The sequence below is a fragment of the Onychomys torridus genome, chromosome 6 (assembly GCF_903995425.1).
Source record: "Onychomys torridus chromosome 6, mOncTor1.1, whole genome shotgun sequence".
Taxonomy (NCBI): domain Eukaryota; kingdom Metazoa; phylum Chordata; class Mammalia; order Rodentia; family Cricetidae; genus Onychomys; species Onychomys torridus.
This window is the reverse complement of record NC_050448.1, coordinates 35,229,853-35,242,253: the sequence shown is the minus strand read 5'-3', so window position 1 is coordinate 35,242,253 and position 12,401 is coordinate 35,229,853. Positions and strand designations below refer to the sequence as shown.

Below are 12,401 nucleotides of genomic sequence, written 5' to 3'. Positions count from 1 at the left end.
TCTTCATTTTTTTTCTGTCTGTTCTATGGTGTTTGTTTCTTTCTAGTCTTCTGCTGTTAGCTCGGTCTGACCATTCTCTGTCCCCATTTCCCCAGTGTTCAGATGTGCCCACCGTGCCCAGCAGTTCCTTTTACTGTGTTTTTGATAGAAACATCTATTTATAGGACTGAAAGGCATGGAGTTCCCTTGGTTTATCATTTCTTTATTACATGTCAAGAGATAATTTTCTCATGTACACCATGGTATTTCAACAGTTTATACTATGCTTTTCTCCAAGGAGAAAAGGGAACATTAGAAGTGCAGGCCCAGCATAACATGCCTTTTTGTGTAGAAGGATTGAGTCTTTATTTACCAAGAAATAAAGCGGCTCTAAAGATGAATTTTATTTCTGTTCCACTTATTTTGATAAATTATATATGGATGAACACATATTTTACCCTCCTTTAAAAACACACTTGGAGTAAATGTATAAATATCAACATCAACAGTAACCTGTCGTCAGTTTCTTCAATGTAGAAAGGAATACAAATACTTTTCCACTTAGAATGTTATGTGTTATATAGTGAAGAAATTAGCAGTATGATTTGATGATGGATATAAACCTCCAGAATCTTGAGTTTTCATATTTCTGTGTGCTCACTCACTCATAAATAAATATCAGTGCTTCTTTCAGAAATCAGCTTTAGAAAATAATAATTATCTGGATCTACTTCATTTCTATAGTTGTAATCCCTACTTATGCTTTCATAGTAGATGGAGTTACTTTATCTGGAAGCTATGGACATGATTCTGCTGATTAAAAGGATTGGGTGAAATAGGAGATGAAAAAAGCTCTATTTACAGTTATAAAAAGTCAAAAGTTGTGATGGTGAGAATTCTGAGCCTTTAGGTAGTCTTAACTCTAGCTTTTGTGTTAACATTCCTTAGCATCAGTTTCTCTTCAGAGCAGTTAGTGTCAGAGTGGTACCTGATTAGATCAGCATCACCCGAGACTTGCATATACACTCTCATATTACAGCTCTATATGTTCAATCAGAAATGGGTGGCTGGGCAGTCTTTGTCAGCAGGCTTTGCCAGGATTCTGTCTTACCCCACAGCTACAGGGCCGGTTTGAAATAGATGCATCACTGTTAACGCCTTACTCCATATCTTCTGTGTGAGCAATGAACTCATCTAACCTTATGTTGATTTTGTTGTTGTTGTTCAATGTATCAGAGTCATATTTCACAATAATACATATGAGTGGGTTTTATTCAAAATATCACAAGATTAACATTACTGACATTTCACTGTGTACTGGATGGTTTTGTGCTCAGATTTGGAGGCTTAGATGATTAATCTCCACTAGGCAAGTGTTAGGATCATCGTTCTTCAAGCAGGCAAAGCTGATGTTCATAATATCACATGGCTTATTCTGTAGCAGAGCCAGTATTCCCATTTAAGCAGTCTTTCTCACCACTTCTGTGAGTTGTAAATCTATGGCCAAAATATTAACCTGCCTATATAAAAATTTTTTCTCCCCCATTTTTTCTTTTACTTATAACATATACCTGCAAGGCAACTACTTAAAAATGTAATCCTGAGCAATACAAATATTATTTTACTCTGACAAAGCACTTACCACTTCAGCTGACTTCCACTTACCTCTTTAGTTGTCCAGCTTTACAGGAGTGAACAGGAGTTTAAATTCTTTGTAACTGCTATAGTGAACACACAGTAGGCCTGAAAGCCATTGTTGCTGATGATGTGTGGAGATATAGAACTCATTTTTTTCCTGACATTCCTAGATCTGGGCAGTGTCTTTGGCCCCTTTGGGTGCAGGACTCAGGCTCTTTTCCCAATGTAGTTATTCTCATTCAGCTTCAGTCTACAGAGTAGACATCAGACTCTGCAACACTGTGTCCCTCCCAGATTTCCATATGAAGCTTCAGTTTTCCATGGGCTCAGACTGGACTTTTACTGTGACTTGTAAATATTTTAATTTAGAACTAAAGTTTATTTGGCATTTATATTGAACTATATTTACTAGTCTTTATGTCTTAATTTCAACAGCATCACTGCAAAACTTGAAAGAGCTTTAGAAAAAGTTGCTCCTCTTCTTCGTGAAATTTTTGTAGACTTTGCCCCATTCCTATCTCGTACACTTCTGGGCAGTCATGGACAAGAGCTATTGATAGAAGGTATGATTTCTCTATATATTCTACATATTTTACTTTCATGAAATGTACCTATTAATCATGGCATAGCTTGTGCATTGAAAAAGATATATATTGCCAAAAGAATTTAAAGATACCATAGCTGCAGATTCTCATGAGACTTTGTGTGTATGCTTTCTCTTTACTCATTTTAAAGTGCCACTGTGCAAAGTCGATGCCAATGACAGAATTCCAAATGAGGAACTTTGAAAGGTCTTAGAATGGACAGTAGTGGCTCTTCAATCTCAGTCTTACTAGTGACACTGTACATCCTTCCACTGGGACAGCCTTTATTAAGCATTGGTCTCTTAACATTCCCTGCTGTTCTGAGAGTCATGATTCTTCAACAGACTTTTCTTATCCGTATGATGTTTTTAATGTAAGAAGCTGTAACCAGGAAGTCAGTAAAAACATTGAGAAATACTGATGGGCATTTGATGAAGCTGTTGTCTCCTCCTCAACAGCAGTTCAAGTCAAGTAGTGAATGGTGAAGATTTAATTTGTAGACCTGTAGTAGGCAGGGAGCTTTGAAAATTACAGCTAAACAAAGCTTTATTTCATTTAAGCATTTCAGTTTATGACTTACTGAACTTCAGAAAGGGAAGATCAGTATCAAGATGGCCCTGCAAATAAAAGGATTTTTTGGTTTGTTTGTTTTTTTTATTTGTTTGTTTGTTTGTTTTTGTTGTTGTTGTTTTGAGACAGGGTTTCTCTGTGTAGCTTTGCACCTTTCCTGGAACTCACTTGGTAGCCCAGGCTGGCCCTGAACTCACAGAGATCCACCTGGCTCTGCCTCCCCAGTGCTGGGATTAAAGGTGTGTGCCATCACCGCCCCGTGTAAAAGGGGTTCTTTACACCTTAGTGGCCTTTGGATTTAGTGCTTGTGGTTTCCACTTCCAGCTTACTGGAGAAGCAGGGGCATTTTTCTGTTTGTTCTGACATTGTTGCTCTGCTTCTGCACAGTGTGTCTATGAGGCAAAATGGTGATAGTCAATGTCAGCCCTTGGGCTTCTATTTCTACTGCTTATGGCCTTTGGGAATTGCTGAGTTACTTAAGATGGAGTATTTGGATGAGAATTAAATTGCATAATGCATTTAAAGTTTCCAAACAAGGTGGTAGCTTAGGAGAACAGAAAAACAACAGTGTCTTTTGGCTGAAGCAGTGTGGAATAGAAAGTAGCCAGAGGGAGCTGAAACATCTTTATCTTCACCTGGAGTGACTGGTAAGCTGTCACAGTTGTGAGAAGCATGGGAAAGTCACTCTTTCTGTCATTACTTCCACCCACAAAGTGAAGTAAGAAATGTTGCAGGGATCAGAACTCTGAGCATCTCACTAACATAAAGGGCACTTTAATGATGTTCATGCTCTTAGAACCTTGAAAACTTCACCTTGAACTCAGGTTGAGTTTGTCTAAGTACATTGTTTCAGATGTGTGTGATCTATTGAACAGTATGTGTCCCATGGATGCACTGATGCACCTGTCCTGAGTACTGTGATGGAAGGACCAGATGCTTCCCTCAAGGAGCTTACAGTCTACAGGGAAAGACCTATAATTTAGAGCATATACAAACAACATAGAGTACAGTGGGGCCAAAGACTGGATGACCGCATACCTTTCTAGTGGGGTCAGAAGCAGGCTCGTCCCTGGGCTTACTCCTGTCTGCTCTTAGAGTCTCTTCTCGTCTTCATACAGCTTTGAAGTAAGTGTCTCTTGCTTCTGTTTACTTACCATGGCAGCCCAGCACTGTCTTATGAATTCTAGACAGACTTTGAGCCAGGTACCCCATTAGATATTAGGTATCTCTGACCAGGCACCTCATTGATACCTCAAACACACTTTCAAAACTTTAATCACCTTTCCTCTCAGATGGATTTTCTTATGTCATTACTCAATTGTTTTGCTACTAATGTCACTCAGTGTAAACTTTTGAAGAAGTACCTGATTGTTCTTTAAATTTTTTTCCTTCTACAGTAATTTGGTAAGAAATGATTATTTTTGAAAATGCTAATTTGCAGCCTCGTTCTCCAAAGAGTACTGCAAATACTTTATCAAGCTGTTTGCAAACCTAAGATGGTGGGAATGATGCTATAGTAGCTAAAAGTGGAGATGTTATACATGTAGATTCTAATGTTTATCGGTGGATTCTTTCTTGCTTCCTTAATTCTTTTGGTTTTGTTGAGCATATTTTCCTGAGGAGCAAGAAAGCTGGTAATTATGCTTTCATATTTTTTGTAACATGGTAATTTTATTTTAAAATTTCAATAAATATTAATTGAAAACTAATGTAAATGTTTTCTCACACCTTGCAAAATAATGAGTTTTTTTCTGTTTTCATGTGTACCCTTTGTTCAAAGTTTTTAGAAATTATAAATGCTAATTGAAGATAAAGTAAAGGAATAAAGTTAGTAATATAATAATGCTATGTGATGGGCTTTATGTTGTTATTAAAATGTAGCCACACATTTTACATAAGTTATCAAAGAGCCAGAACATCAGTAAAATTAGGGGAGTAAATGTTATAAAGCTCAGATATTGGTTCCATCTCATGGAGTGGGCCTGAAGTAAAGTCAGATATTGGTTGGTTACCCCCACAGCCTTGTGAGACCATTGCCCTTGCATATGTTTCAGGCAAGACTCCATTGTAGATCACAGGTCACAAGGTTTGTGGGTATATTGGTGCAATGAACTCCCTAAAGATAGGTCCTGAACATGTCACACAGTGTATCTTCAGAAAAAAACTGCTGCGTAGTATGCCTCTAAGTTGACTATTGCCAATCACTAAAATTGGGGATAAGTTTGATCAGCTGAAGGAGCAGCATCAGACTAACAAATACATATAAAGAAGATATGTGAGAACTCAAATTTCTTCCTAATCATCTATGTACTGGGACAGCTGCCTAACATACCATCCAGTGTATGTTCTGTGAGATAAAGCACTGAGCCCTGGTATGGTTTCTAGGATCTTTCCCCTTCTCCAATCCTTTTGAAACTGTTTATCATTATTAAAATGAATCTGTGATTTTATTTTAAAAAGGCTCACATTACAGGGTCTTAAGTGAACATATTTGACTATTTGAGGTTCTAAAGAATTATTCCCAGATAATAATTTAAATACTATATTTTGGACAAAAACATTCCCTCGCATAGCAGTCTTTCCAGAATTTTCCATGGCCAGACATCTGGACTTTTTCTTATACCATTTTCATCAGTAGGTGAAAGGCAAGAGAAATGGCTGGGAGAACTCTTAAGTATCCCTCAAACATCCTAAATTGAATTGAAGCACTGTGAATAGTAAGCCCCTATTGATTACAGCGATGTAATATGGACTTACAAGTGAGTATTCTAGAGCTGAAATACTGCCACAAGTTAGAAATTAGACATTCATTGTTTTCCCTCTGGCTCAATATAGTTTTATCTTGTAGTTTTTCTGTAGTCAAAATTATATATAATGATCATGTCCTTCCTTGCTAATGTAAAATGGCATTTCTTTATAACAGAATGATAGCGAATGGTAGATCTTCAAGCTGTGAATTTTGTTTTTTAAATGTCATTACTTGGGAAAATGAAATGTTGATAACCTTAATCTATGACACTGCAAATGGCCCATCCAACCCATGTATATAGGAATTACTGCTCATTTAACAGAATGAAGTTCATATCTGCCAGAATTTGGTTGTTGCTTTCCAGATTCATCTATTCTCCTTCCTCTTGCTGTAGACAGTTGGTAAGCAAGTCATACATCATATATCGAATTGACTTCTTTGTTTTATGTAGAGTTGTTTTATATATATATATATATATGAATCTCTTCCTTTTCTATAGGCCTCTTTTCCTTTTACATGAAGTTCTCTTCATTTTATGTGGAGTCCTCCTCCTGTCCTTTCCACAAAGTTGTACTCATCCTTTGACTCCTGTGACAGGGTCTATAAGAAACTTTAATGCACTCTCTTCAGTGCTTCTGTGGGACATTTTATTCTACTAATAGGATTGTTTTCATTTATAAATAAAAGTATCTTCATACTTTTCTTGCCATTTTCTCACTTAAGTTTTATCACATAATTAATATCCAGTATTTCCCCTTTGTACTTGAAAGGACACTGTTTTCACTACTGATGATTTTTGGTAGAGGTAGTATTTTGTGTTCCTTGATAAGAATTCCCAGTGTTGATCTACTGTCCATACCCATGAGTTTTCTACTTCATTCTAGATTGTTTTCTACTCTACCCTATAGAAGTGCATGTTGTTTCCTGTTCTCGCTTGTTTTTCATTTGGGGCATCAAACCCAGGATCCTAGGTCTTCCAGGTGAGTGCTGTAGTGCTGAGCTCATCTCCAGCCTCCACACTCTTTCTCACACTTCCATCTTTCCATTTCCCTCCCTCTAATGTGACATTTCCTCTCTCTTGAGAAGGAAAACTGTCAGACTAATTTGAAGAATCCAGGAAATTACACAATCAATGCTTCATCTCCTTAGCCATTTATTATTTCTGTTTAAAATATTGCTTACCATGAATAAATCTTGTGACTTTTTATTGTATCGTATATGTATAATACATACTTTATCATATATGTATGTCTGACAGAAGCAAACCTTGAATTTATGTAACTGAAGCAAGTTTCATGTTTTAAGAAAAGAAAATCAGTTTCAGTGTCTATATAATAAAATATATTTGAATTGTATCTTGGTTGGGTGTTTTATGTTTAGTTTTCTTTCTATACATGTAGTTGCTCAATTTTTCTCTTGAGCAATCAATCACTGCTACTTTCAGTTGTCTCTGTTCTTTATGTGTAAGCTAAAACAATACCATTCATTTTCATATCAATGTTATTCAACATGTTTTGTTAAACTTACTATGTGATTCCAGAGCAAGTATTAATGCTATTTTTATTTTTCCTTTGGTGGACAAGTCTGTAGTTATTCACATCTTACTTAGCTTCTTTTAAAAATGTTCAAATTCTTTATGAACTACTAGAAGAGTCCCTTAGAGTAAATATAGATCTAAGTGTCAAAACCCACAGCAAAGATGACAGAAAAATAACAAATGATCAAAAGTATTAGGCTTGCTGCAGCAATGGAAACTGCATGCCAATAAAACCAGAACGCTTTTCTCAAAGATCCAAGGGTCTAAGGAGTTAGCTCAGTGCTCCCACACATGCATGAGGAACAAAATTTGTGTCCCCAGACCTTGTATAAATGCAAAATGGGTGTGTCTGCCTGCTTGTGAATGCAGTGCTGGGGAGGCAGAGGCAGGGAATTTCAGGAGCAACCTGGCTGGCTAGACTAGCCATATGGGTGAGCTCTGTACTCAGTTGAGAGACTGCCTCAGTGAATAATGTCCCTCACTTAATGTTCATCCTCTGTTATGGGGCTTCAACTCCCTTAAGTCTGCAGAACTGTTCTAGCACCTCAAGGACAGCATAAGCTCAAGTCCTTGAGGACTCTTTTAATCCTTTATATGACTTCATTCTGTGAAAACACTCTCATTTGTGCTTCCCCCATGGCCTACCCTATAGTGAGGGCCATTTGCCAAATCCACCTGCACCTGAACACCTACAAGTCAATGAAAGACCTTAGAAGATCCAGTTTTAAAATGAAAACTTTAGTTAGCATATGCTTTTAATATCCACATCATTGTTAATTGTTAGCTTAGCAGTAGCTGTTATTAAAACAGTAAAATGTTTCCTGTGAATAAGGTAGAGAATAAACAAGGAAGACTTCTACATTATCCTCAGACTCACACACACACACACACACACACACACACACACACACTTGCTTATATGTATGCCAGCATACATACATAAACACATCCACTCATAAATACATATATATGTAGTAAGTAAATGATTGATGCATAAATCAATAAAATTTTGAAGGAGAGAGAGAAAGAGAGAACTAGTTTAGTATTTAGATTTAAAGATATAGGCTCCTTTGTGAATCAAATGCTGATTGTCAGAATGTGGAATACATTTTGGCCATTTTTATTTTGGAAGCTTTATAAGTAATACAGAACCAGTATATCACCCAAAGGTTGGGGAGGGAGAGAAAGGGGGATATAGAGAAAGAAGAAGGGAAAAAGAGAGAAGGGTAGAGAGGAAGAAAGGAAAAGAGGAAGAAATGTTTGAAAGGTACGTGTGTGTATCTTTTCAGTGTTCATTTCAGTGCCTTGTCCTACCGTGGTACAGAGTAACCTTGAGAAACCACTGTTTAGACTTTTTAAGCATTGTTTATGTCCACTTGATAACTTGCAAAGACATATACCAGGCAAACTCTGGCTATGAGGATTTAGATAAGACCCCCTTTAGTTTCCAAGGACGGGAAGGAATGTAGTCTGACTTTAGGTGGCCTAGAAATAAGACAGGAGAGTCAGTAATGAAGACCATTCCTTTTGACTTAAAACTACCTCATAGTACCTAGTTTCTGTATCTCTGTGTCTTCTTACCAAAGTAGTTTCTATGGCATAGTTATCAAAATGGGGCCCAGCACAGCCCCGAGTCTAAGTTCTCTTTAAATGAGAATGTCTTCATCATTTGATATGCGAGAATCTGAATGGCTTAGCTAAAACTGATTTTTTTCTTTTGGGTGTAGTTTTTTTGTTTCTACTAAAATCAACTTAAGTCTGCAGAAGGGTAGGATACACAACACTATCCTTTTTTAAAGAGCTGCACATAAATTGAAATATTTTGAAAGAAATATAGTAATGTAGAAAGTCTAATTTGAATGACATCAATATGTTTTTATTAAAATTCTCAGCTTAAGTCTTGTATAGTTCCCAGGAGTAGGATTGTTTAAAATGTGACAGTGTCATGAAGTTTCCACCCCCTCCAAAAGAGGGTGTCACTGGACTATTGTTACAGGAATGAGCCTTGTCAGCAAAGTACATGGCACCCACAGTACTGTGGTCACAGTGAGAGGTCACATGTTTGTATTTTTATCTTATAGAAAATGATGCATTAAAATGTGATTTTTTTTCTTTGTGTGTATGCTGTGCATGTGTGTGTGTGTGTATGTGCTTTGCATGTGGTGGGTACACACATGTGAACAGGCATGTACATGGAGGGCTAGAGATGTTGACATTGGGACATCCTCCATGGCTCTACCACCTGACTCCACTGAGGCAGTCTTCCCACTCAGACTCAGAATCACGCTCTGTCTAGCCTCCCTAGCCAGTTTGCTCTGAGCAACCTCTTGTCTCTGTCTCTTTAGCACTCAGGTCGGACTGCCATGCCCATCCAGAATTTTGTGAGTCCTGGAGATCAGAACTCCAACCCTTGTGCTTTAAGGGCAAGTACATTAACCATGGAGCTATCTCCTTAGCACTAAAATGTTTTTTTAATTAGCATTTTAAAATCATGCCATAATGGAAACAACAAATATAAATATATTGCATTTGGCAGCATATTATATTTTTAATATCATAAATAAAAGACCTGTAGGAGAGAAAGTAATAGCTATAAAAATAAAAACAAATGGACATTTAAAACATGACTAGCTGACAAAAGTTTCCATTGGCCCCATATCGAGCCCTGGAAGTCATCCAGTCAGCTGCAGAACAGGATGTGGATCAGTAGTACCTGGAGCAGGCCATAGGAGGCAAATGAGCCTTTGAGGAATTGAATCAGCACACCTTCAGAGGAAAACCCACAAAGGTCAACTTGAAAATACCAGTTAAAGAAAGAAGAACCAGTGCACTACAATAGAGGAGTCCAAGGGTGCTGTGGTAAGGTCAGATAGAGGTAGAGTTATCGAGACCCCGTAAGAAATTAACCACACTTTCCCTGCAGAATAGGGGTCCACACTATGGAGAAACTTCTATGACTAGGATCTACACTGAGCAATTGAAAGACAAAAGTAATGAAGAGAAAAATCCACATAAACTGTAAAATACAGTCAGCTAAGAAATTAGTTTATCACATTTTTAAAAACAACTACATGTACAGTGGTTTTGTGCTACTCTGACAACCCATGTTTAAACAACCTATAAAGAAAAACAGTTTTTGTTTTTGTTTTTATATTGTTACTGTTTTGTTGCTCATGGTTTTAGGTATTTTATTCTCCAGTCATTTTGCCCTGTTTCCTTTGTGCAGGGCTGCACACAACAGTGAGAATTACATGCAGAGGAGATTCTTACCTCATGGGGAAGAGAGGAAGCTAAGATAAAGATAGATAGGTAGGGCCATGGTACCATGCTTATCCAAAGACATGTCCCCCAGTTGTCCTAACTTCCTGTCACTGGATACCAAGTACTCAAGATTTCATCACTTCCCTATAGTGCCAAAGGCTGGTGACAGAGCATAAAACCTATGGGCAAAGAAGATCCATACTGCATGTGGACCAATGGAATCGAATTGAAGACCCTGACATTAATCTGCACACCTATGAACATAATATTTTTGACAAAGAAGCCAAAAATGTACAATGGAAAAAAGAAAGCATCTTCAACAAATGGTGCTGGCATAACTGGATGTCAATGTGTAGAAGGCTGCAAATAGATCCATATCTCTCACCATGCACAAAACTTAAGTCCAAATGGATCAAAGACCTCAACATAAATCGAGTTAGTCTGAAACTGATAGAAGAGAAAGTAGGAAGTGCTCCTGAACACATTGGCATAGGAGATTACTTCCTAAATATAACACGAGTAGCACAGACACTGAGAGAAACAATCAATCAATGGGACCTGTTGAAACTGAGAAGCTTTTGTAGAGCAAAGGACACTGTCAACAAGACAAAGTGACAGCCTACAGAATGGGAAAAGGTCTTCACCAACCCCACATCTGACAGAGGGCTGATATCCAGAATATATAAAGAACTCAAGAAATTAGACATCAAAATGCCCAACAGTCCAATTAAGAAATGAGCTATAGAACTAAACAGAGAATTCTCCACAGAGGAAGCTCAAATGGCTGAAAGACATTTAATGAATTGCTCAACATCCCTAATTGTCCAGGAAATGCAAATCAAAACGACTCTGAGATACCACCTTACACCTGTCAGAGTGGCTAAGATCAAAAACACTGAAGACAGCTTATGCTGGAGAGGATGTGGAGCAAGGGGAACTCTCCTCCACTGCTGGTGGGAAGGCAAGCCTGTACAGCCATTTTGGAAATCAATATGGTGCTTCCTTAGAAAATTGGTAATCAATCTCCCCCAAGACCCAGCTATAGCACTCTTGGGCATATACCCAAGGAATGTTCAATCATACCACAAGAGCATTTGCTCAGCTATGTTCATATCAGCATTGTTTGTAATACCCAGAACGTGTAAACAGCCTAGATGCCTTTTAACTGAAGAAGAATGGATAAAGAAAATGTGGTCCATATACACAATGGAGTGCTACTCAGCAGAGAAAAACAATGACATCATGAGGTTTGCAGGCAAATGGATGGATCTAGAAAAAGTCATCCTGAGTGAGGTAACCCAGACTCAGAAAGACAAACATGGTATGTACTCACTCATAGGAGGATACTAGATGTAAAACAAAGATGACTAGACTGCTACTCACAACTCCAGGAAGGCTACCTAGAAAACAGGACCCTAACAAAGACACAGAGAAATGGATGAGATCTACATGAGCAACCTGGACATGAGTGGGGGTAATGAAGGGCAAGGTTCGAGGGAAAGAGAGCTTAGGGGAGCAGGAGATCCCAGCTGGATAAAGAACAGAAAGGGAGAACAAGGAATAACAGACCATGATAAATGAAGACCACATGGGAATAGGAAGAAGCAGAGTGTTAGAGAGGTCCCCAGAAATCCACAATGATACCTCCACTGTAGACTACTGCCAATGGTCAAGAGAAAGTCCGAACTGATATAGCCTGGTGATCGGATGGCCAAACGCCGTGATACTTTTAAACAGCATGTTTTTCCTTCAGGAGAAAAGTAAAAACTAGGCCTTATCTATAGCAACTACAAATAGTTAATATGCAAGAAATCAGGAAATAGTCTTCCTTTTCTTTCTTCCTGAAGAATTTTCAGAAAATAATGATTTGAGAAATCTTAATCCAAATATATCTTAAACTCAGATATAAATGTGTTTAGAGAGGATTGTAGGGAAGAGTATAACTAAGTCCTTAACTGAAAACTGACAAAGAGAAACATCCAATATTTTGTCAATCTTTGGTAACAAAAGATTGAATCAGGTGGGATTAGATTTCTCTTAAACATCCAATACTTTGTCAATCTTTGGTAACAAAAGATTGCAT

General features: G+C 37.7%; 1 protein-coding gene across 5 annotated transcripts in view; it reads left to right on the top strand.

Moving 5' to 3' along the window:
- Positions 1-12,401, top strand: part of Nbea (neurobeachin) — a 551,973-nt gene that overhangs the window by 228,364 nt on the left and 311,208 nt on the right. For all 5 annotated transcript variants that reach the window (XM_036189952.1, XM_036189948.1, XM_036189950.1 and 2 more), the window contains one exon: positions 2,053-2,180. In XM_036189952.1, coding sequence (XP_036045845.1) covers positions 2,053-2,180 — 128 coding nt within the window. The remainder of the gene's footprint in view (positions 1-2,052; positions 2,181-12,401) is intronic.